This window comes from Bos taurus, chromosome 24 (genome assembly GCF_002263795.3).
Source record: "Bos taurus isolate L1 Dominette 01449 registration number 42190680 breed Hereford chromosome 24, ARS-UCD2.0, whole genome shotgun sequence".
Lineage (NCBI taxonomy): Eukaryota > Metazoa > Chordata > Mammalia > Artiodactyla > Bovidae > Bos > Bos taurus.
The window spans coordinates 33,140,499-33,166,742 of record NC_037351.1 but is presented as its reverse complement, the minus strand read 5'-3'; the positions used below and the strand labels follow the sequence as shown (position 1 = coordinate 33,166,742).

The window sequence follows — 26,244 nt, the reverse complement described above, 5'->3', positions numbered from 1 at the left end:
TTAACTGTTGAGACCCAACCATTAAGATTGTTAACTCACAAACTCTGTTCTAACCTGGAATTCCAACTCAGGATAAAGAAACTTCCCTTGTCCCCACAGCCTGCCCTCTCTCTTCCCTGTCTGAAGTAAAGCCTGAGTGTCCTCTGAGACTAACCATTTCTGTCTGGTGTGCGAGGCAGGGTAGCCAGCTGGCACGCCTTGCTTTGTCCAGCGCATCTACCAAAACGTGACTCCTGCTATAAGGCTGTCCTCTGACATCCCTGCCTGTCCCTAAGATCCCGAAGCAGAGCATCTACCGACCTTTCTGGGTTACAATCTGCACATTTTCTGAAGACCAGCACCTACTCACACTCTTCCATTCCACCCCAAGCCCTGCCGTCTTGCTGGGTAATTTCAAGGTCCACGTGGATCACCCATCTAACATCCTGGCATTTTACCCTGCTCCCTTAAGCTTCCCGACCTCGTCCTCACCACTGTTCGCTGTGGTTTCTATCTGCTTTACCCCTAAAACACTTAAACGGTTCGTTCACACATTCTTTCTCTGAAGTAAAGTGTAACCATTTCAAAGTGTAAAATTCAGTGGCATTGAACAGATTCACAATACTGTCCAACTATCAACGATAACAAGTTCCAAAACCGCTTCATCACCCAAAAGAAAACCCTTTACCCCTTAACCAATCACTCCTCGTTTGCCTCCTCCCAACCCTGTTCCCTGGCAACTACCAGTTTGATTTGTCTTCATAGATTTACCTATTCCGGATTTTTCCGGTCACATTATGAAAAGCTGAACCTAAACGTTTATTACGCAATCCTATTTTTGCTCCATGTTACATAATACATTTTACAAAATTTCACACTCCTCGCCCCGCCTCCTACCGACAACTGTAATAAAAACAAAACCCGACCGTTTCCTTCAATTTCCGTTCTCTAAACCTGCCATTTTCTGTCTCACATCTCATCTCAGTTTAGAATCCACTCCGGGAAATAATGAATGAACAGAGAATCTGTTCTGCTTGTTTATTTACTGTCCACGCACTCTGATTCCGTTTAACTTGATCCAGCTGCCCTCTCGCGCAGACAAAAAGGTGGTTCAGGGTCATCGTAGAGCCTGAGCAGAGGAAGCCACACCCGGCAGCTGCCCTGCTAGTAAAGAGTGACAGTGACCACCAGCCTCCGGCCAGGGCAGCGACCGGAAGTGCGGTCCTCTGGGGCGGAGAAAGGTGACCTAACGTGGAGCCCCGTAGGCGGCCAATCGGAAGCGAGCGTACCAGCGTAGAAGGCGGAAGAGAAGCGGTCTAGTTCCGGACGCGGCTGCCGCCGCCGCCATCTGTCATCTGAGCTTCGGCACCAGCACCCTGCCGTCCCAGCCCCGCCGCCTGTCTCCTCGGCGGAGCTGCTTCCCGGTCCTGCCACCTCTCTGCTCTGTTCTCGTCGCTGACTTCTTCCCCTACATGGATCTGGTCAGAGTGGCATCCCCTGAGCCCGGGCCAGCAGCGGCCTGGGGACCCAACAAGGTGAGTGGCAGTCGGCGCTGACGCACCTGCCGTAGCCTCCTGACTGGTCCTCTCGGAGGACCCGGAGAGGATGGCAGGCGCCGAAGCGGCTCCCCAGGTGACTTGGGGAGTTTGGGGCTGAATACCAACCGCCTGGGAAAAGGAGGACGGGTGGCGGGGCTGCGGGTGGCGGGGAGAGAGAGGCAGGGAAGGGGCACAGGCTACCAAAGGCCACCCCGGTTTGGAGTCTGGTTCTGCACCTTGGTTTCTGAACCCCCGTAGCATGTATTTGGGCGGGACTCGCTTAGAGATGCTGACGTTTGAGGGAGGGCAAGCACGAACTTGTTTTTCTCCAGCCAAATGAGTCAGCCCAATTATTCACAGAAACCCAGACAGAAAGGTGGTTGAGGAAGCTGTTTCCTTAACTTGTCAACTGTGCTCATCCTACTTGGGCAGTTTGTTGTTTTTGAAGTAGTAAGTTTAGGAGGTAAGTCCAGGCGCACCCTTCCTCCCCTCCAGGCTAATACTCAAGTGTTTACAAACTGTAAGATGGTTATGTCCGAGTTTTAACGTTTATGCTTTTTCCTGTAATGGCCAACTGAAATGCTCATTTAACATCTGGTTTCTGATTTCGGGCTGCTGCTTTTCATGATGCTTTCATTAGAAGGATGAAAAGATTCTTCTGCCACTTTATGGAGGGTTTTCTTGAAAGCAGAATTGAGATTTTGTGTTCCTCAAATTAAAGTTGTGAAGGAATCTAACTTTTTTAGCTTCCTAATTGTTCATTTTTTAAAATAAAATGGACGTTTACCAACATATTAATTTAAGGTGTACAACATAATGTACAACATAATGATACATGTGTATATTGCAAAATGCTCACCACAGTAAGTCTATTTAGCATTCAGGATTACATTTTGTTTCTTGTGATGAGAACGTTTAAGATTTACTTTGTTAGCAACTTTCACATGTACCATACAGCATTATTAACAGATTAATTATCATTCTGTATAGTACATTTCATGCCTTATTTATTTTGTTAACTAGAAGTTTCTATCTTTTGACCACCTTTACCCATTTCACCGACTTCTTTACATATTCACACAGAACATTTGTTCCATTTAAAGGGTCACTCATTAATCTTATCAGATCTTCATACCAGGTCTTAACAGAAAGTGGGGGAAGTATGAGCTGTTAAGTACTGTAAAGGAAATTTTTATAAAAGTTCTCATACAACCATAAGGAGAATCTAGGATATTTAATTGGCAAATGTGGTTACATCTGTCTTTTACATTGTTTATTTTTTTCCTGTCAAAGCTTTGTTTACAAGGTCAAGATCAGTAGATGTAAAAGAACAAATCATTAGAAAGACACTAATAAATATATACTATACATGTTAAATTTCTCCAGGTAAGGTTGTAAAGCTTGTAAAAATGTCAGATGAGACAAACTTTGCTCAGAATACCTAAGCTCAGAACAAACTTCACTTCCAAAACTAATTCAATAATATATTTGACATCCGTCATATTTTCATTTAAGTGTGCATCATCAGAACTATAAAACTTCATTTTCATCTTGCAATAAAAGATCATCTTGGGGTTTACTGATGTTCTGTTGAGAAGACAGCATTTTCATGGGGGAAACAATAGAAATACACTGCAGGTATCACACTGCAAGTATCATTTCCTTCTCTAACCTCTTGGAAGATGGAAGTGATTATAGAAACCTGTGTGGAGTAAGTGGAGATTTGAGGAAAACCTTGGAAAATTGAAAGAATGTTAAAGGCTAATTATTCTCAAAACGTTTCCATCAGGACTTCTTTATACTCTTAAAAACCATTGAGAACTCCAAGAACTTCTGTTTATATTGGTTATATCGATTGATATTTGTCATATCAGAAATTCAAACAGATATCGAAAAACTTTATTAAGTGATATAAATCATGATGTTTATACAAATAATATTTTTATGTTTTACCAAAAAAAAAAAGCTGTTTTCCAAAATGAAAAATTAGTGAAGTAGTGTTTTGGATTTTTGCAAATCTCTTTAATGTAGTAACTTTGTAGAAGACAGCTGGATTTTCATAGCTCGTTTTTCTTCAGTCCGTTGCAGTATGTATCAGTTGAAATATATGAAGAAAATCCATGCTTACAAATACGTAGATTTTAGCAGGCATAATTGCAGATGGGTAATAGCACGGTAGACACTGAGAACGAACGGAGTTAATCTTTAAAAATGCACATTAAAAACATGTGGTTCAAGTATAGTTGATTTACAGTGTTGTGTTTAATTTCTGCTGTACAGCAAAATGATTCAGCTATACATATACATGCTTCTGTTTTATGTTCTTTTCCATTATGGTTTATCACAGGATATCGACTATAGTTCCCTGTGCTGTAGAGCAGGACCATCCTATATATAGTAGTTAAAATTCACGTTCATATTCTAAACCCACTACCTTGGAAATTTTTGGAGGACACAGTTCACAGGCACTCATTCTAGTAGCCACCAGAGTGCTGCCATCATATCCGATACAGACTCTGGAAAACTCTACACTCTTGAGAGAATGAGAGTGGAAACTTTTTTAGAACAATTATGAAAATAATTTTGACCTCTTAGACACCCCGAAAGGGACTTGGGGGTCCCCAGTTACAAAATGCCGAGCTGCTGTTATGAGCAATGAATTTTAGGGAATATTCCAAGAAGGGAGAATGGACATACTGTAGGCAAAAATGAGGAAGTGTGTAGCTCTGTTGGAAAGAGCTGTAACAAGTGGATTAGTGGTACTCCTCAGAACCATTAAGGTCACCAAAAACAAGGAAAGTCTGAGAAACTCACAGCCAAGAGGAACCTAAGGTGACATGATGACTAAATGTTATGTGGTATCTTGGATGGTATTCTGGAATAGAATAGAGACATTAGAGGGAAGCTAAGGAAATCTGAATGAAGTATGGGCTTTAATTAATGAGCTCAATTTAATTAATTGAGCTCATTAATTGTGACACATGTACAGTATTTACACGGGGATGCTGGGTATGGGAATCTGGCAACTCTACAATCTTTGTGATTTTTTTTGTTGTTGTTACTGTAAAAATACTCTAAAATTGAAAGTTAAAAAAATTAGTGTTACTGTGTAGGCTCAGATCACATTTTGCAGAAGTCCTGTTTTGAGAAGTAAAATTACCCACTTAAATATTTTGCCTAGATTATGTCTTCCAGCTGCATGAGCTGAAAAGGAACTTTCCTGTAAGTTATGGTTCCCTTGACTGGCTTCAAGTTGAGGACAGAATTTTTGTTATTATGTACCTCCTTCGTGTTTGCTGTTGTTTTTTTGTTTTTTGTTTTTAAGTTGATTCTTTCCCTATAGTTGTGTGCAGTAAAGTCTTTAAAAAGAAACAAAAAGCGGGATGGACAGCTTGTGATGCATCTTGAAGAGTAGAAGGAAGGGGGAATGATTTCCCTCCCATCTGCAGCCAGCAGGTGAGGGAGGATGGCAGCTGTGAAGACCCCACGTTGCTGCGTTCAGTGGTTGCAGTTTCCCAGGAGAGGGAAACAGGGTAGGTCAGGGGTCCTCAGCGAACAGGAGTCAGGGAGCTAATGATGGGCTTGGTAGATGTCACTTAAAGCAGAATAACTAACTGGAAGTGGTTGGAGTTTCCCATCAGATCTGGATGCCCTGGTGAGTTTAATTTGTTGAAAGCAGTAGTGGGAAATGATGTCAGACTGCTTGAGTAGAACAAGGGCCTTTTACTCTTATCTCCTTAAACATTTGACAGAGGGAGCCGACAACTTCCTGAAGAATTGCAATATGACAGAAGATTCCCCTCCCTTCACCCCATGGTGCCCATTTGGAGAAGGGGCCCCAGTGCCTTTTCTAAGCCCCCCTCAGGATGATGACCACTTGAGCCTGTGGAGAGCTACCATGCCTGGAAGCTGTCCCTCACAGCCTGGAACATTTTAAGGAGGAATTTTGGGCTACTGGTTTGAAGATGTGATTTCAAAGTATGGAAGTTGGCAGACTTTCAGAAATCTTTACTTATTTACCCCACCCAAGGAAGTCACCTCAGTGTGAGGTGCCCAGCTGAGCTGGCCAGCAGGGGTACAGAGCAGTCCAGCTCTAGAGCCTCAGGCTCCTAGGAGCGCGGTCCGCAGGACTGAGCAGTCCTGGTGTCTTGTTGGTGCTCTCAGTCTCTGCATGTTTCCCTTTCCCATTCAGTCTGTCTTGGAAGCAGGTAAATCTCTGCCTCCAAAATAACACAGTGACTGCCTTTCATTATTTACCTCTCTTTGAGAGATTGTCCACAGATGTTTTAACATCTTAGGAGAATTAATTGACTGCTAGCTAGAGACTAGAAGCCTGAGAAGTGGGTGGGCAGAGGGGCTGACCGCTCGGTGGAGAGGAGGACTTTAACCTACGAGCGGTGTAGAAAGAAATCAGACCTCTCCAGCCTAGGGACACCCTGGCAGTTCCTTGACATATCCCCAGGTTTCCTTTTGGTGCCTGTTCAGTAAAGAACTTGAATGCCTCTTTAGGTCTGAAGCCCTATGCTGGACTCTGGCTAAAACACTTACCATCGCATGCTATCCTAAATTAGACTCTGAGGAGTGGTAGTGGTTAAGAAATGTTTGGACTTTATCTTGAAGGCAGTGGGAAACATTAAAGCAATAAAAGAACTTTAATAAGGAAACTGAGCCAGTCAAATCTACATTTTAGAAAAACCATTGTGTTGTGGTATGGAGAGTGGAAGCAAACAGAAGGCAGTTAGGAGGCTCTTACAGTGAGTAACCCAGTGATGGGAGGATGACACCTCGGAAAGGGGATAGAGAACCAGTTCAGGAGATACTTAGACCTCTTATTAGTATTAATGGTCTTAATCACTGGACTAGCAGATGGAGTCATTTGCTGCTGCTCAGTGAAGCTTCCCTCCTCAAAAATTAGGAATTGTGAAATAAAGCTGCAGTTTACACATTGCAGGAGGGCTTAGATGGTGATGCCATTGAGGAGGGATGACTGGCCAGCTATTCTTGAAGAGTCTCACAGAATACTACTTTGCTCTAGTAATATTGTTTCAAGAATCCATTTCTCATTTTCTAAAGTTCAGAAGTATAGGGTTCATTGTTTGTCACTGCTGAGTTTTTTTTTGTTTTAGCATATCCCAGGTTATCTTGAAAGGGCCTGCTGTACACTATATACTTGTTGAAGACTTACTACTTAAATTAGAAGGAAGTGTAACTTCTAAGTGGGCTTTGAATTGTGGTAGTTGGTATAGCCTGTTCCTCTAACAGAATCTACCCAGGAAGCCAAATTATAAGTGGAAGGTGAGCAAAGTATAAGTTGCTTGGTGAGCATGATATCAGAACAAGGGGCATCACATGAACTCAGTGGCTAGTCAGGTGATGCTGGCGTAGCCTGGGCTCCCCTCCACTATAAGGACATTCCCACCAAGCAGGCTGGAAAGTGCTCTTGGCTGTCATAGTCTAGGTGTGTCTTTGATTAGATCTGAGCTAGGAGCTATTTTTACCTTCAAGATGATTTCTGCAAAAAACTAAACATTCCTTTTGAGTTTATTTAACTCCTCTAATTCTCAAAAGAGACCTTATTTCCAAGTTCGGAAGTCACTTTAATTTCATTATTTTGAATTGCCTTTTTTTTTTTAATAGTGTCCATGGGCTACCCCTCAAAATACAATATCTTGTTCTTTGTCTGATGTAATGAGTGAGCAGTTGGCTAAAGAATTGCAATTAGAAGAAGAAGCTGCCGCTTTTCCTGAAGTTACGTAAGTAAAAGTCACAAAGAATCTATTTGATCTAGCAACTGACCATAGCCAAGTCTTAGGATTTGATTAGTGATTGTCATGACAAATGAGTCAGAGATTTAGAAAAGCAGTGCAATAGAAGGAGCACCATTTTGGGAGTTCACTGATACTTGGGTTTTAGTCCCAATTTTGTGACTAGTTTTCAGTAGTATCTTGGGCAAACTGCTCAGTTTCTCTGGGTTTCAGTTACTGCAACAGTTGAACTTTGTTATCAAATAGATTAACAAATAATAATCAAATAGATTAACAGTTTTGACTAAGTGTTTGTAGTTTATCTTTCCATATATACATCATCCCTCCTCTGATCAGAATACAGAATAAATGAATTTGGGGTCTGCTTGGTTCTTATGATAGGCCCTTTAGCTTTCTGTTTCTTAAAGCTCCCTTAATCCTGTTTGGTGCTCTCACAGGTGCCTGCTGTTGGTCAGAGGGCAGCTGGGCAGGAGAGGGTGAAGGGTTTGGTAAAGTTCCTCCATTCTTGCTTCAGTACAGTGTTAACACTGAAAAGGCACATCTCACTCATAATTGGTAGCATCTGTTTACACCAGCACATTATATTAGTCTATATTGCCTTATTTTGAATAGTGTTGCTGAAGGACCATTTATTACTGGAGAAAACATTGACACTTCCAGCGACCTAATGCTGGCTCAGATGCTACAGATGGAGTTTGACAGAGAATATGATGCCCAGCTTAGGCGTGAAGAAAAAAAATTCAATGGAGATAGCAAAGGTACTATGACCTTATTGTGACAACCCCATTGGGTGGTAGGAAATGCCTGTAATGGGCCCTAAATAAATCTTCCACTGTTTTTGCCTTTTAAGTTTGCATTTCCTTTGAAAATTATCGAAAAGTGCATCCTTACGAAGACAGTGATAGCTCTGAAGATGAGGTTGACTGGCAGGACACTCGTGATGACCCCTACAGACCAGGTATCAGGGCTTTGACCTTCTGGGGGCATAGAATGGGGAGACAGGAGGATTAAGTATTGTATATTTATCTTTGACTCTCATTTGGTACTTTACTATTAGATTCAGGTATCTTTTTCAGACAGTAATGAATGCAGCAATTTAGTCTCTGCTATTTTTACATACTTGACTTGTTTTAATCACCTTTAGCAAAACCAATTCCTACTCCCAAAAAGGGTTTTATTGGAAAAGGAAAAGACATCACCACCAAACACGATGAAGTAGTATGTGGGAGAAAGAACACAGCCAGAATGGAAAATGTAAGTTACAGAAAGGATTCCTCTAAATCATAAATATCCTAAAGTTTTATTAGGATAAGTTAAAAACATAGGATTCTAAATACACTATCTTGAGTTTCTAAAAATATCCTTCATCCTTTCTAGAGATATTTTAGAAGACAGTACATCAAAACCATGGAAACTCAGCCACTGATGAGAATATATTGTACCTCAGAATAAAATTCTCCAACAATATTAAGAAAACTAGTTTGATTTACATTGATTCTAAAATTAAGAAACTGTTCTTATGAAAGTAACATTTTTCAGTATCTCAGTTTTCCATGAAATACCTGAGAAACATAACAGTGGTGACTGGAGGATAACAATGGGTGGTGGAAATACTTCCCACTGTATACCCTGTTATAATTTTTAAATTTTTTATCTTGTGCCTACCCCTGCAAAATCAGAAACAAAACGTGATTTTCGAAAAATAGAAAAAGAAAAATGGCATTTTTTTCCTCCTTCATAAATATCATGGTAAATATAAAACATTTAGACTTCAGAACAAATACTTGTTAAGTAAACATATTATTAAATTCTAGAAATAATCTAGATCTGACTCTAGAACAACTCTGTCCAGTGTAATTTTTTGTGATAATACCACACACTGTGTGTACCAGTGCTATCTAATATGATAGCCATATTTGACAGCTGAGTACTTGAAATTTGGTACAACTGAGGAACTGAATTTTTAATTTTATTTTAATAATTTAAATGTAAGCATCCACATGTGGCTAGTGGCTTCCATATTATACTTAACTGTCATGGTGTGAGCATAGCTTGCTATTTTACCCTACTCTTCAAAAATAATTGACTGTGAAATTGTTCTTTTTTTTTTTTTGGTAAGACTTGGTGTGATTTCAAAATATAATATATCCTTTGATATAAAAGCAAAGTTCAGAGGATATGCTAAAATACCTTAGTTTTCAGATGTGTTTGGATGTTTTCTATGCATAAAATAAACCCTCCCTTCCTTTGGGATGAAATGTCTTTAAAAAGCCTTGTTTCCCTTTCTGTTGAGCTCACTGGTGAGTTATTTTGGTTTTTCCTCTGTAATGTCTATGGATTCTGCCTTCATAGCATTATCATCTATTGAGTAGGTAACCTAATCCGAGTAAAACTGTTTTTCTGTGTCCCATGTTAAAGTATTCAGATACTGATTTTTCTTTTTCATTTTGGCAGTTTGCACCTGGGTTTCAGGTAGGAGATGGAATTGGAATGGACTTAAAACTATCAAACCATGTTTTCAATGCTTTAAAACAGCATGCCTACTCAGAAGAACGTCGAAGTGCCCGCCTCCATGAGAAAAAGGAGCATTCCACTGCAGTAAGTATTCTTACGTTTAATGGAAAGATTCACATTGGAAAACTTCACGTTTGGAGGGAAAAACAAGACAAAAGTTCATGTTTGACATTTTTTCAAGAGATTGACTTTTCAAATCAAAGATGTGAATAAAACCCAAGTAGCCTTGCCATTTGACTTTCAGATTTCATGTAGTGGTTATTAACCAGTTACTCAAGACTAGCCTTTCAGTGGTCATAATTAATTTGGACTATGTTGCTTTCATTGCATATGAGAAATTGTTTTCTGTCATGATATATTTATAATAACATAATAGTTTATAATGTTTTACATTAATGAAGTTAGTGTCTAGTATCTTGAGAATAATTTTTAAACTTTTAGAAAAACAAACTAATGGTAGGTACATCAGGAGAGCTATTTAAAGTTTAAAGATAAAACTTTGACTAAGCTAGAATCTGATTTTTAGTAGTTCTTTTAGATATTCACTTTCAGAGACAGTAGAGTTATAGGAATGGATGGTATCTTAACAGTCCTCTTTTAAGAGCCTGTTATATATACATCTAAGTAAATGAACAATAAGTTTTAAAAAGTATATATTTTGAATGTTAGATATTAGAAATGGTTCAGGAAATGTTTTGTGATTACCAGTCATTTTCACTTACAGCACTTTATCTTTTCCAGGAAAAAGCAGTTGATCCTAAGACACGTTTACTTATGTATAAAATGGTCAACTCTGGAATGTTGGAGACAATCACTGGCTGTATTAGTACAGGAAAGGAATCTGTTGTCTTTCATGCATATGGAGGGAGGTAAATGAGCAGAAAACAGTACCGTAATATAAACCAAAGCTTAATCCCTTGTTCTGAATTTACATAAGATCAAAATTTAAAGTGTTATTTTAGTTATCTTAGCAATATAGGGACATAAAAAGAAAAACACAATCAAGGGAGTTCCCTAGTGGTCTAGTGGTTAGGATTCGATACTTTCACTGCTGTGGCCTAGGTTCAGTCCCTGATCTGGGGGACTGAGATTCTGCAAGTCTCGCCGTGTGGCCAAAAAAAAAAAAAAGTCATCCCAATTCTACCATCAAGAGAGAACCAGTAATAATTTTGTGTAGACTCCTCCAGTCTTTTTTCTATGAACGTATTATTTTTCATATTATTGTAATTGTTCTATATCACACAGGCAGCTGTAGTGGCATAGCAAAATTTGAACCTGAGTTTGATTCAAAACTTTTCTCTATGGGACTCTGATGCTAAGTTGGGAGAGTTATACTTAAAGAAATGTCTTTAAAGCTTTTTTGTCATTTTAGATCCTACCCACTTTACTTTTGTTACAAGATCTTAGTCAAATAAAGGATGGCATGAGGAAGAGAAAACATTTTAAACGTGGAGCCTGTAGAGAGAATGTGCAAACCAGGAATATGATGTCATCTGGTTACTTAGCTTTGAAGTCTTACTAGTTCAGCAAGGCTTACTAGCTCAGCTAATCCTTTATGTTAGCAGTGTTTATAAACAAAAATGTTAAAATAGATGACAGATTATTCTAGTTATTTTTAGCTTTAGAAGGTATTTGTTACATACTTAAAGGGATTCAAACAATTACTTCTGAAGTACTTGCCCTTGGTTTTCTTATTTAACTTGTCTCCCTTTCTAGATGAGACATACACATATAATCATGTATTGAATTATACTGAGTTCCAAAATGAAAGGGATAAAAATGAATGTTAGGTTAAAATGATTCAACATTTTTTAAGCAATGTGATCTGAAGCAGTCTACTGAACTTACTTGAAAACTGACCCTCCCTTCATAGGATTTTAGTTGGGGTGATTGAGATCGTATTTGATTATACCTGGTATAAATTAATCTTAATAAACCTTTTTTTTTTTTTTTTTTTACCTCTAAGCTCTGTTGCCCTCTTTCCAAATTTCAACTGAGGGTTCCCTGAGATCAGGCAAACATAACTTAATGGCACAAATTATTTTAAAATGAAAAGTTCCTCACAATAAAAATTAAACAGTACAAAAAGGATTAAAATGAAAGTAGCAGAGAAGGCAATGGCACCCCACTCCAGTACTCTTGCCTGGAAAATCCCATGGATGGAGGAGCCTGGTAGGCTGTAGTCCATGGGGTTGCTAAGAGTCAGACACGACTGAGCGACTTCCTTTTCCCTTCTCACTTTCATGCATTGGAGAAGGAAATGGCAACCTACTCCAGTGTTCTTGCCTGGAGAATCCCAGGGGCGGGGGAGCCTTAGTGGGCTTCCGTCTATGGGGTCGCACAGAGTCAGACACGACTGAAGCGACTTAGCAGCAGCAGCAGCCTTCATCTTACCAGCTGTGGCCCCACAGGTTTTCCCTCTAAAGGTTACCACTATTAATAGTGTTTAGTCTAGTCTTACAGAAGTTTTTATGCATGTATTTCTTATTTTTGTTTATATGCTGCATTTAGCATCTTTTTTTTTCAATTAATATATCTCAAGTCATTCTATTTTACTGGTTTATATCATACCATTTTTATAGTAGAACATTCCACTCTACGAATATACAGGAATATCTTTGTACATAAGCTTTGGTGTACTTTTGCAGATAAATCCTTAAGCTAAATTCCTAACATTTGGAATTGCTGGGGCAAAGACTACATGCATTTTTCCCCTTTCTGTTAAACAGTGGAAGGCCTTACTGAAGGGAGAGTACCAGATTTTGCTCACTGTTTGGCCCGCTGAGCTGGCTGTTACAGCAATCAATGTTTCTTGATATCTGTTATTTGTTAAAAATTCTTTATAACTTTTTCTTCTTATGTGTCACACCAAAGGCCAGAAATCTTAAATTTGTTTATTTCTTAAAAGTGAGGCAAACACACTTTTCCCTATGAGCTAGTTAGATCTGCAGGTTGCACAATTCTGAATGTCAGTAGGTGTTGCCAAATTGCCTGATGAGACAGTTAACCAGTTTATGCCACCACCAGTAAGCAGTATGAACCTGTTTCCCTCATCCTCATCAGTGCCTAGTCTTATCAAACTTAATATTTTTTTCTCAGAGTAAAAGATGGAAAGTACCTCTTTAGTGTTTTGGTGTGCGTTTATTTAGTTATGATTAGGTTGTATTTTTTTTTCACATGTATTGGCCACTTGGGTTTCTTTTTCGTGCCATTTTCCTTGTTTATTCTTCGTTCATTTTCTGTTCAACTTAATGATCCTTTGATAGAACAAGTGGGCTCCCTTTGCTTATGGTGGAATTGGTATTATAATCTATACTTTGGCATTTGTAAGTTAGTAAAGCTAGAGAGCATTTGGTTTTCAACAGCTGAGAGTAAATACATTTTAAAGTGTAAGTTAGTTTCCTCTGCTGCATAACAAATTACCATAGATATAGCAACTTAAAACAACACCTATGTATTATCTTACGGTTCCTGTTGATCAAAAGTTCAGGCAGGCACGGCTTAGCTGGGTTCTCTGCTCAGGGTCTCCCAGGACTGCAGTCTTGCATGTCAGCTGGGCTCTGTCCCTTACCGGAGCATGAGGTCGTCTTCCTTAGGCGCAGTTCAGTTCCTTGTGACTTTAGGACAGAGGTCTCCACCTTCTGGTTGCCTGCCAGCCAGGGACTGCTCTGAGCTCCTAGAGGCCCATGTACATTCTAGTCATGAAGCCCTTTTGTACAGCAGGTTGCATCTCAGAATAATCAGGAAACTCTCTGCCTTGGGTCTACTAAGACTGAGTTTTAAAGGATGGAAGATAATCCTGGCAATGACTGTACCATCACTTTTACTGTAGTGTAATCTACTCAAGGGAGGGGCTTATATAGGCATGTACACCAGGGACTGGGATCTTGGGGACCCTTTTAGGTCCTGCCTGCCACAGAGCTCTTCTGGGTTCTGTCATGCTCACATTGACCAAGTAATCAACAGTTATTTGAATAGTAACGTGCTAGATTTTTTCAGGAAGTAAGTGTATAACATGTTTTCTACTCTCAAAGAGCTTATGATATATTCAAGAGGAGGACATTACAGTAAGAACTGGTAAAAGTTATACAGAATGTAACATACATAGGTTGTTTTTTTTTTAATACATATGTATGTATCTTTTTTAAAAGATTAGAAAAGTACTATTCATGATCGTGATTGTCTCTCAAGAGTTGAAATGGGGAATGAAACTACCACAGGTGGTAATCAAAGGAAATTTCACCTTTATTTATAAAGTTTAACTCTTAAAAAAAAAGTGGAGGAGGGAGTGCTGAAAATGGGAGGATTGAAATTTAGACAATGGGATTAGACAGAAAATTAGAAGTTACATATTTAGAGGTAATAAGATATAAAATTGTGTAAGCAAACCAGAAATTGGTAAGGAGGACCTTAAGAGCTCGGCAGATGGTTGTGTAATTTACTGAGAAACATGGAAGCTTTTTTTAGTAGGAGAATGACAAGATGAATCTTATAAATTAGATTCTATCCTGGAGACCTTGCAAATGAGGAATCTCCTCAGTGCTATTTTTGATAGGGCCTCATCTACCTATAGTTAAATTATTTCAATGACAGAGAACTTATCTCAAAATCCAGAGATGTCTATAACATCTTTAAATTATCATTTCTTCCTTGGAGAGAATCTCTATTCTGTCTCACTGAAAACTGGTTTGTTCACTCACCAAGTATTTATGCACCTACCATGTTCCAGGCATCTTCTGTGTACTGGGGCTATAGCAATGACTGGTACAAGGGAGGTCCCTGCTTTCATAGACTGTACTTCCTTCTCACCCCTTCCTCCAGTCCCCTCCCAAGACTGTCAGATAAGTGCCATGCAAATGGATAAAACAGGGTGATGTCATAGTGACTGGGTGACTGCTTTTTATCAGTAGGACTGGGAAACCTCTGATGAGGTGACATTTAAATCTGGATTTGAATGACACACCTGGATTCAGTATCACATATCAGAAGGAAGAACGTTCCAGACTAAAGAACAGCTAGTGCTAATGCCTTCAGACAGGTGTAAGCTTCGTATCTTTGGGAGACTAAGAAAGCAGTGTCCCTGGAGTGTAGTGTGTGAGGAGGAGCCAGAAGGCTGGAGAAGCAAAGGGTGGATCAGGCAACACTCTGTAAGCCAGGGTAAGGAGTCTGCTTTTTCAGTGCAGTGGGAACCAAAGCTCAGATTCAAGTCTCATTTTCAAAGGATTACTCAGATTGCTGTGTGGGAAATGAATTCTAGTCAGGCAAGAGAAGAAACAGATCAGTTAGAAAGTTGTGGTGATAGTTGAGAGATGACTTTGGTCAGACTGACAGGTAATGAAGATGAAGAATAGGAGACGGCTGGTGTGTGTTTGGAAAGTGAGAGTGGACAGTCTGTGCTGTGGGGTTGGCTGTGGGGAGGGAGAGGGACGCCAGGCAGACTGCAGCCTATTTTAAAGTGTACGAAAAAAAAAGAAAAAATTCATTAAGGAAATTTGAATAAACTTTGGGCAAGTGTATAGGTCTTCATTGTTCCAAGTTTAATTCCATAGTCATTAAATGAAGATTATATTATGGGTTGTGAAAACCATTGACAATTTATTTGAAAGTGTGTCTTATTAAAAAAGCTGAAAGCTAAGGTTTTCTTCTAAAATGTGGAGGCTTAAAAAAACAAAACACCCCAAGGCTTCCATTCTCAGAGAAGATAGATCTACTTTCTTGTCATAAAATCTTTAATTTTGAAATTGTTTTTTTACCTGACAATCGACACTGACTTAATGTTTGTTTCTTCTACTTAGCATGGAGGATGGAAAGGAAGATAGTAAAGTTATACCTACAGAATGTGCCATCAAGGTATTTAAAACAACCCTTAATGAGTTTAAGAATCGTGACAAATATATTAAAGATGATTTCAGGTTTAAAGATCGCTTCAGTAAACTAAATCCGCGTAAGATCATCCGCATGTGGGCAGAAAAAGAAATGCACAATCTTACAAGGTAAAGAAAATCATTGTGCTGGAAGTCATCTTGGGTGATCACCTCTTTGTATTAAGTCTACTAGCCTGGCAAAAACACCCATGCTTTCTTTTAAATTCATTTGTAGAAAGCATGAAAGGCCTTAATTCTAGTATTTAAGGAAGGCTTCTGTAAGAAAGCATTTCCATGCGTATAACCTGAATTCATACTCATAGGGTGAAAAATCCATTTTGTTTTTTCTTTTCCTCAGTAAAGTTTGAGGGAAATTAAGTCATTTTCTACTAAAGATATTTTGTCATATATCTAAATGCTCTTTTCCAGCTTCCAGTTAGGCATATTATAAATAATAATTTCCTTTTTTGTTTCAGGAAAGGTTTATCCCATCTAATATTTGTTAATTTGGTCAGGGCAGGGTTTTACCAGTCTGATTGCATTTGTTTTAATTTATTAGACTTGTTGTCCAATTCTCTAAGCAGAATTTATCAAGGAAATTGTTTTGTCAACCAAGAAATTGACTAGTAATCTTTCTTATTTACAAACCTTCCTATATTTGAACTATTAAAAGCTTTTAATTTTAGTTTACTTTTCCTAAAGTTGTTTGTTTTCAAACATAATTATCCATATTTATTAGTTGCAAGTCTTGTATTTAGTAGGACTTCTAATTAGGATAATTTCCCAAGAGGCCTTTCTGCCCTGCAGGCTGTTTTCTGTATTACTAAGATCTCATCACTGCCTTTCTTAACATTTTCCCGTAGCTCCCATAGTCTTGAGTGTAAAGTTCAAAGCTGTTTTGTGATGCAGAGCCAGCCGTTCTCTGTGGGCTCAGCCCACATGTCCTTGCTCCCACTCAAGATCCAACTGTGTGGATTTACACACACACACACACACACACGTGGACTGTGCACCCTGATGCCTCTGCATCTCACAGCAGCTTCCACAGCACGCCTCCCCACAGTTTGAGCCTGGCTGGTTCCGTCTGCCCGCTGCTTCCTCGATGCCGCCTACCCGCACCTCTGCCAGTGCCCATGCCACATTGTGCTGTCGTCATCTCCTCACTCATCTGTGTTTTTCACCAGGCCACAGGCTCTGTGAGGGCAGAGGCTGTGTCATACTGCCTTTGCATTCCAGCATTCCCCAGAGTGGAACACAGTGACAGCTCATTGCAGGACCTCGTTAGATATTTGTTGAATAAATGAAATATTCTCTCCTACTGGTCTTTACGTTCTTGATCCTTTCTTTGTGTATAGGATGCAGAGAGCTGGAATTCCTTGTCCAACAGTTGTACTACTCAAGAAACACATTTTAGTTATGTCTTTTATTGGCCATGATCAAGTTCCAGCCCCTAAATTGAAAGAAGTAAAGCTCAGCAGTGAAGAAATGAAAGACGCCTACTATCAAACTCTTCATGTAAGTTGTGCCGTACAGAGCATTCAGATACCAATTTTTAAAAATGCTTCCTCTAAACTAAAAAAATTCCTACCAGGACTATTTTAAGGCGTTATAACGAGGACAAACTGAAGTTTGTGAAGGAATGTTAATATTGAAGAGTGGTCTTTCTATCAATATGCGTGTGTTTTGAGTTGTTTTAGAAAAATTATGGACCAGTGGAGCAAGTGAAGGGTCAGTGTTAGTGACATGGAAGCCAGAAGCTATTCATAAAACTTCATTAAATAAAATTTGATGTTACTATATATACCAGATACAGTGCCTTGTTAGTTTGTATACCTTCTTGAAACAGTGAAGGAAATACCGTTAGTGTTGGGAACTTAGAAGGAAGCAGATTCGCTCTCAGTGTAAGGAAGTATTGATCAGAAGATGATGAGGCGTGGTTTATCCATCTGTGCAGGCATTAGAAGGCATATGTCAGGAATCTTGAGGAAAGTATTTATATTTTGGGACAGCAACCAAATTCAGTCTGGGATCCTTCTAGCTCAAGAAACTGCTCCTGATACTGTTATGCGTCTCTTTAAGACTTCCCTGGTGGCTCAGATGGTAAAGTGTCTGCCTACACTGCAGGAGACCCAGGTTCGATCCCTGGGTGGGGAAGATCCTTTGGAGAAGGAAATGGCAAACCACTCCAGTACTCTTGCCTGGAAAATCCCACGGACGGAGGAGCCTGGTAGGCTACAGTTCATGGGGTTGCAAAGAGTCAGACACGACTGAGTGACTTCACTTCACTTCTTTTTTTTTTTAACTGAATCGGAGAAAGGTGTTTTTAGCACAGTATGTGCATGGAGCTCTCATATCATGCAGCAGTTGATGTGAATATGAACATGTTATACAAATTAATTTTTTAAAATATGGCTAGAGAGTTAGTCCAGTTTTCTCTGCCTTTAGTAGGAAAACATTCAACGAAAATCAAACCTACCTTTCTTGTTTCTTTTGGCCGTGGGGTGGCTGGGGAAGAGATGAAGTAGTGATGAACTTCATATTTGATTCTGTTAAAGCTGGAAAACAGACATTAGTGCTGATTTCTCTAAGGCTAGGGATCACCGTGAGTCATATAGTATGTATGCTGCTGCTAAGTCGCTTCAGTCGTGTCTGACTCTATGTGACCCCATAGACGGCAGCCCACCAGGCTCCCCCATCCCTGAGACTGTCCAGGCAAGAACACTGGAGTGGGTTGCCATTTCCTTCTCCATAGTATGTGTAATATTATATATATATATATTATATATATATATAATACCGCTTAATTTAGAAGACTGTCTCTTTTTCACATGTCTGGCAGGAAGTACTTTTTATCTTGGAGTTGTGTGCACCCCTTGGAATTCTCAGTGAGATGTTTGCCCTTTTATGAAGGGTAAGCCTAGGTCCCCTGGTTGAGTGACCACAGCTCTCTCACATGCGTGGGAATCCAGGTCAGCCCTTTGGCCTCCTGATCGCATTTCTGTCACATGGGCAGGGAAGTAGAGTGTCATATCTCTTCCACTGTTTCATTGTTCTCCCATCCTTCCTTGAGGTTAAAAAAAAAGGCACAGCCTTGACTGTAGCACAAAAAAGAAGTTAAGTTCTTTACCCTGGTTTTGCTCTTTCCGGAAAATATTGGTTGATGTAGATGTTGTGTGGGTGACTTAGAATGGTTCCTCACGTCCTAAATGTCTGTCCTGCCTCCTCACAGTTGATGCAGCAGTTATATGACGAATGTACGCTCGTACACGCCGACCTCAGTGAGTACAACATGCTCTGGCATGCTGGGAAGGTGAGGAGCATTTTGTTCATGTTCAGACTTAGTGACTTGATGTAAATGACTGACTGTAAAGAAATCACTGTGCTGTGTATTTAAACAGGTCTGGTTGATCGATGTCAGTCAGTCTGTAGAACCAACCCACCCTCATGGCCTGGAGTTCTTGTTTCGTGACTGTAGGAATGTCTCACAGGTGGGAATGTAAATTGTCTTTTTTATGGGTGGGCTGTAATAGATTGAAATATTTTTCTGACTCCTAAGACCAATAAGAAGACACTGTTCTTAGAAGTTAAAGGAAGGGTTTAGTTCTTCTTTGCTTTGCTTTCATGATAAAGAGACAAAGATTGATTTGTCAGATTTCATTTTTTGCAAGAATTTGATTACATGCCTCACATTTGGGCCAATGAATTAAATTTCTGAGAGAGTAAGCTTTATTTTGGTTCTAAATATTTGATCCGTCAAGTAGACATGTAATCCATGCACAGTGCTTTAAGGGAAGCTGAACTATAGCAACCCTGCATGCTTCCTGCCATTGTTACTACACTAAGAAAAGAGTCTTCGTAGTGGTGTAGTTCCCTAGACGAGGGAAGGTAAAACTCAGTCATCACAGAGTTGGGACACATCTGTTTGCTATTTTCTAAAGGAAATGAATTGTCAGCAACAGATTCAGATAGGAATGTTCTTTCTATATATGATAGAACAACTTCATTTTGGAAATAATGTCTGACTTTACTGGAAAAGTTTAATTCATGAAATTTAGTGATTATTTTGTGTCTACTTAAAGCAATGCCAAGCAATTTTATGTATACCACTCATAGGTATAGAAGGTGCAACATGACAGACTTATTACTAAATCCAGAAGACAGCCCGAATGTGTGAGAGGACAGGAAGCAAGTAGAACCTGAGCACAGTTTTATTTGAGTTGGAAACATCTGTAGCTAAAAAATTATGGAGGGAATTCACCAGTGTCTCACAAGTTCACTGTTTCCTGTTTCTGAGAGAACCTTGCTAATATCTCTGCTGACTTCCTCATATTTCTTTACTAGTTTTTTCAGAAAGGAGGAGTAAAGGAAGCCCTTGGTGAACGAGAACTCTTCAATGCTGTTTCAGGCTTAAACATCTCGGCAGATAATGAAGCTGATTTCTTAGCTGAGGTAAGTGCTGTAAGGCTGTTTTTCACCTCGCTGATAGTGGGGAGCTGGACGGAGTAGATAATGAAACCCAGAGCTGAGTTTATCCTCTCATCCCCTCAGAAACAAAATTAGAGATTTTTCTTTTCTTGAGATGTTTTTGATCCTTCCTTGGAAATACCCAGTCATTGCAGTGGATCTACAGAACCATAAAAAAACCTTCCTCCAGGGAAGGTCTCTCAAAACTGAACAAAAACCGAAATGTGAAACAGCAACTAATTATTCCCAACAACCTACCAAAGCAGAGAATGATTGTAGAATCTGTTTCAGAAAGCCCCAGTGTGACTTGAGTTTGGCCAAGCCATGCTGGAGTCTAAGGCCAGAAGAGAAGTGACGGGAAGTTGGTACATCTAGCCTTTAGTTCAGGACAGTTACTTGATGTTGCTGCTGCTGAGTCAACTTTCGGATTTCCTTTTTCTTGTTCCCTGAAAGCTGTATAGATTATATCATAAGACCTATCTGATGCCAGTGGTTAGCTTGATAAAGACACTAGGCATCAATCCTGATAACATAATCAAGTAAAAACACACACATATGTATCACACTGTGATCTGTGTCACACACTGTAATTCTGATTCAAGTCCAGTGTCATTAGGAATGTTGTTGTAGGGGAGTAAAAATACCAGTTCAATCTCAAGCATGATTTCTGTGAAGTAGCATTTTGACCAATGGATTCAATGTATGTATTTTATAGATAGAAGCTTTGGAGAAAATGAATGAAGATCATGTTCAGAAGAATGGAAGGAAAGCTGCTTCATTTTTGAAAGATGATGGAGGTCCACCAATCTTATATGATGAATAGCACTAATACCCACTGCTTTCAGTGTTGACACAGTGGTGATTGTCAGCTGCCAATGGCAAATGAAGTTATGGGTGACTTGAAATATCAAAACATGAGGCGTGTACAATGGTGCTTCTGTGCTTTTTTTCCCTTGTAACCCATATACCAGATGCGTGGAATTTTTAGCTCAGCATTGAGAGAATAAAATGTCACTACCTCTCATGATATGAATAGGGTAATATAATTCTTAACAGCTACAGGTTATCTGGCCGAAATCAACCTGATTTTACAGGATTTGTGGCATAAAATGTTTTGATGAGAATTTTTAACATTTCCAGATATGGAAGGAAGGGACAGATGTGTTTACAAAGGAGACATTTATTACAACACACTTGGCTTTTCTCACCTTCCTCTTTTGTGTTGCATCTTTCCTCAAATATTTTATGGCCTAAAATTAGCACTTCTTAATTCTTTTTCCAGATTGTGACCATGATTCTAAAGGGAAATTTCTTCTCTTTAGTAGGTGACATAAATGGAAATTTGGTTTGAGAATGGCTGACAGAAGTAAAGTGCTTTTTATTGGTACATCTTGAATTTTTTCCCACAAATATGCAAGGAAAAGGCATCATCAATTTCTGAAAGAGATAAATAAGTACTTCTCAACTATCTACAGTTTTTAAATTTAACTTCCAGCTTTTCTACATTTAGGTGAAATGGTTAGGATGTAACTCATGGTGCAGCCGCTCTGCATTTATAATGAAAATGTAAATTATCTGGAAGGACAGAGTAGAATCTTCAACCATGTTTAACATTTTTAATGAAGTCATTGAAACAAAATTCAGTTTACACATCACTCAAGCTGTATACTTACTGATTTTTAAAGAAATATAGCAGGCTACCTAGAAAGATTATATTACTCAAAGGATGAAAAGTACATACAAAACAAGTTGGGTACCAGATCACCAACTAATTTAAACTGCCTGATCTTGCTTTTAATAATTTTTAGTACTGTTGGGGCGCCACTTCTTAATGCAGACGAAATACATGGACTCTATTAAGACTGAAGCTTATTCAGAACAACAGCATCGTTCCTCCTATTACTAGAATCAGATTGAAATCACTGAAGACCTAAACTCTGTCTGATAGTAAAAAGTAAAATCTGAACATTAGTTACACAAGATTATTTTAAAATGCCAAATACGTTCTCTCTAGAAAAATATTTATTTTGTTTCTGTTGTATAACTTTTAATTGTGCTTCAGAGAAGTGTGATTTGGGGCTCCTCATTGCATTTCATGAAATGTTTACCACTATGAAACAAATATTTAAATGACTGGGAATTACTGACTTTACAGAAGTTTTAAAGAACTAATTTTAAAAACCATTAACCATTAAATTTTGTTTTGTTTTGTTTTCTGACATACTCCGTTTGACAGTAGCAGCAAACTACTGCTGTGTGGCATTCTTGGAGTGTGCTGTGAACATGCTTTTTAAGAAATTAAAAATGAAGAGATCATTTTAGAATTGGTTCTTTGTGTGTATTCTTCCTGTTCCATATATTAACATAGGTCCTGGCATTGAGTTACATTAACCGTCCTGTTTAAATTCAGCAGTGCTATTTTAAGCAGTTCCCCCCCGCCCAACTTCCCATCTATAGATTTCACTTTTAAATGACTTATTTCACATTACAAATAGGTTTTTCTCCTCATGCAGAGCTGAGAGTAAATTTTTCACACAGTGGAAAATGTTGATTTGCTAAATAGTCAAATACAAATGGGAAATAACAAAATCTGGAAACAAGGATCTTTTGCCTCACTTTAATGGAAGTGGATGTATGAATATGAGATAAATTATCAAAATAAGGAAGATATGTGTAGAGAATTTTTATTTCAACAAGGTAATTTTTTCCTAGTTTTCTTTTGTTAAAAAAAAAAAGAAAATCAGGGGCTTCCCTGGCAATCCAATCCACTTCCCTGGCAGTGGTTAGGACTCCTTGTTTTCAATGCCTGGGTTGAATTCTTTCGGTCAGAAGTTACAGAGCAGCCAAAAAAAAATCAATTTTCCTGCTTACAAAACTAAGACATGCATGCTTATTTAAATTTAAATATTACAGAAATCCAGAAGTGCTGAAATAAATGCCCCCTTGAATTCCAAAAATCACTGCATTCAGTGGGGCATACATCTATGCCATATTGTTGCCTCTCAGTAAATGTTATATTCTCTTTTTTTAAAAAATCTTTGGACAGAAAGAGATGAAGCTAGGCAGCTGATGGTGGAGTGTCGATCATGGTAAAGCCCTAAGGAAGATGAAGGAGACAAAGGCCCTAAGATACATTAGAGGCTATACAGTGTTGCTTGTTTAGGTGCAGGGCATCAGAAGAGATTGTTGTCTGCACCTTTTGAAAACTTCTGATCAGTTTCCAACACTTTAGAAATTGCTAGGGAAAAGCTCATCTGATTGTATTTTCAAACCTCAGTATTTCTATTTTTGAAGACGTATTTTATGAATGATTTAATTTCTCAAAGTTTATAGTTGGAGATACCAGTTTATTCCTGTCAAAGCCTCTTGTTTTTATTCTTTGATTTCATATTTATTTCCCAATTCATAAATAAAAAAGGTTACATTTGGAAACAGTATGACTTTTGGCTTTCCAGCTTTCTCCCAAACATAGCTAGCTCTTCGAGGAGTCAAGACCAAATATAGTGGAAAGATAAAAACACAGCAGATGGAGGAGGAAGTAGGGTATTCATTACAGAATAAATGAGTGAGCTACTACTTATAGCTCTAAATTTTTTTTTTCTCTCTACCGACTTCTGTGAGGGAAAGAACATATAATTAGAATGTTAGATGCAAAACCATAAAAACAGTGTCTGGGTAAAGTGCTAGATGATGATCCAAAGTTTATGAAGAATGTGGGAAACATCAAAAAGGGTTTGGGAAGTTTATTAGGAAGAAACAGATGAGTCCACTGCTTAAAGTGTTAATATATTATTACTAAGTACAAAAACAACTAATTGCCTATTTCATCTTCAGGTGGTATTAAATTTGGAAAAGGATAAAACAAATATTGGACAGAGCAACTGAAGTCTGTTCCACTAAATATTTTCTCCCCTAAATCCATATGAAGCCTTAACCCTGATGATGACAACTGTATTTAGAAACAGAGCCTTTAAGAAGGTGTAAATATTAAGTGAAGTCATAGGAGCCCTAATCCAACAGGACTGGTGTCCTTGTAAGAAGAGGAAGCTACGCCAGAGATCTCTGTTCATGCAAGCACAGAGGAAAAGCCGTGTGAGCACCAGGGAGAAGGTGGCTGGCTGTATTCCAAGGACAGGGGCCTCAGCAGATGTCAACCCTGCACTTTGATCTTGGATATCTATCCTCCAGAACTGTGAGAAAATGAATTTCTGTTTTCTAAGCATGCAGTCTGTGGTACATTGCTGTGGTAGCCCGAGCAGACTAATACATGACCCCAGGTAGATAAATTGGCGGGTGGAGGTCGGAAGGGCATCCTACTTCTTCAGCTAAGTTAAGAATTTTGCTAAGGTAAAAAATATCCGAGATATTTGGGAAATTATTTTAAAGAGGGAAGGAGGTATATGGTAAGATAGTATATTGCACATACAGAATTATTAAAATTATGTTGTTACCACTTGAGCTTGCATGAATTTCTAAAAGAAAAAAACCAACCAAAACTGTTAAGCAGGGCTATTAAAATAGGGAAATGCAACAATAAGAATTTGGACATTAGCTCTGTCTGCCACAGCCGCTCCCCCACCCCATAAACTGGAAGAGTATAGACAACATGGTGTTAGCTTTAGATTAGCTTCAGAGCAAATCTGGTGAATCACTTATCAAATTTGATTCAGGAGACTCAGGACTTTCCTATCAAGCATAGTTTATTCAGTGTTTTTAGCAAAGACTTGATGATATAACAGATCCAGTTATCAGATTCATGAAATGACAGGAATCTGGGAGTGAAATATGCCAAGACTTTTGACTGTTCACCTGTTGAAAGACATTTGGATGATTGTCTCTGGTTTGTGCTGTTATGAATAAAGCTGCTATGAACATTTATATACAGGTTTTTGCACAGAAGTACAGTTGCTGACTTGAATGACAGATGCATGTTTTGCTTTGTTAGAAACTCAAACTTAACCATGTTACACTCCCACCTGCAGTGTTTCTCAACATCATCACCACTGTTTTGTATAATCAGCTTTTTTTTATTTTAGCCATTCTAATAAGTGTGCAGTGATATTTAGTGATATTAGTAGTAATACTGATGTGAACTTTTTAGAAACATAATGGGATTATCAACATTGAATATATCCATGTCAGTCCTTGGTAAGGGAACTAAAATCCTACAAGCCAAGAGACGCAGGAAGAAAAAAAAGATCGATGTAACTCAGTGAACAAATATTTTCCACGTGACTGATGCATGATGTTACAAAATCCACTTTTGAGTGTTCTGCTTTTAACGTATCTCCACAAATTCTTTAACACCCCTCCTTTCAAAAGGTAGAAACAAATTTTCCTCTTGAACGTGGATTGTATTCAGTGAATCTAACCAACAGAATGTGGCAGAAAGGATGGTGTGTGACTTCTGAGGTTCATTCATAAAAAGATGATCCTGCCTTGCTCTCTCTTGGACGCTGTTGCCCTGGGGGAAGCCAGCTTTTGAGGACACCTCCAGAAGCCTGTGGAGAGTCTCAAGTGGGGAACTGAAGCCCTTGGCAAACAGCCACACAAATGAGGTTAGAAGCAGACCCTCTCTCTGTGTCTTCAGTCAGACCTTCAGGTGACAGCGGCCCCAGGCCAACTTTGTAACCACAACTCAGGGGGTCCCCTGAATCAGAACTACCCAGGGAAGCATACCCAAACTCTTGTGCACGGAGACTGCTAAATCATAAATGTGTGTGGTCTTAAGCCATCAAGTGCTGTGGGTCATTTGTATTGGAGGGATAGATAACGAATACAAAGGATAAGAGATTCAAAGTTCAAGAAAGGGACTTCCCTGGTGGTCCAGTGGCTGAGACTCTCTGCTCGTAATGCAGGAAGCCCAGGTTTGATCCCTGGTCAGGGAACTAGATCCCACATGCTATAACTAAGAGTTCCCTTGCCGCGACTAAAGATCCTGACTGCCACAACTAGACCTGCGTGCCCAAGGAAGCTGGAAGATCCTGTGTGCTCAAACTAACACCTGGCGCAGCCAAATAAACTTAAGTAAATACTTTATTTAAAAAGTTCAAGGAAGACTAAGAATTTTAAGGTAACAGTACAAAACATTCACTGATGCAGTTTCAGATTCCATGTTGC

The 26,244-nt window shown here is 39.0% G+C and overlaps 1 protein-coding gene and 1 non-coding gene across 2 annotated transcripts; both read left to right on the top strand.

The window, feature by feature from the left end:
• The first annotated feature begins 1,308 nt into the window (after window positions 1–1,308).
• On the top strand, window positions 1,309–23,556 carry RIOK3 (RIO kinase 3). The gene is made up of 13 exons (NM_001075836.1): window positions 1,309–1,514; window positions 7,155–7,270; window positions 7,895–8,040; window positions 8,133–8,240; window positions 8,427–8,536; window positions 9,737–9,880; window positions 10,538–10,665; window positions 15,592–15,789; window positions 17,016–17,175; window positions 18,890–18,970; window positions 19,059–19,148; window positions 20,002–20,109; window positions 20,840–23,556. The coding sequence occupies exons 1-13, from the start codon at window positions 1,452–1,454 to the stop codon at window positions 20,945–20,947; spliced, it is 1,560 nt and encodes a 519-aa protein (NP_001069304.1). The 5' UTR covers window positions 1,309–1,451; the 3' UTR covers window positions 20,948–23,556.
• On the top strand, window positions 17,743–17,814 carry TRNAC-ACA (transfer RNA cysteine (anticodon ACA)). Its single transcript has one exon. It is a non-coding gene; the product is annotated as a tRNA-Cys (tRNA).
• Window positions 23,557–26,244: the final 2,688 nt, after the last annotated feature.

What these genes read in the sequence shown, in the direction of transcription:
- RIOK3 (NM_001075836.1), top strand. Translation starts at nt 1,452, where the DNA reads ATGGATCTGGTCAGAGTGGCATCCCCTGAGCCCGGGCCAGCAGCGGCC. An exon ending in AAAAGGAGCATTCCACTGCA is followed by an intron (nt 9,881 to 10,537) that starts GTAAGTATTCTT and finishes TATCTTTTCCAG; the next exon opens with GAAAAAGCAGTTGATCCTAA. An exon ending in TGCTCTGGCATGCTGGGAAG is followed by an intron (nt 18,971 to 19,058) that starts GTGAGGAGCATT and finishes GTATTTAAACAG; the next exon opens with GTCTGGTTGATCGATGTCAG.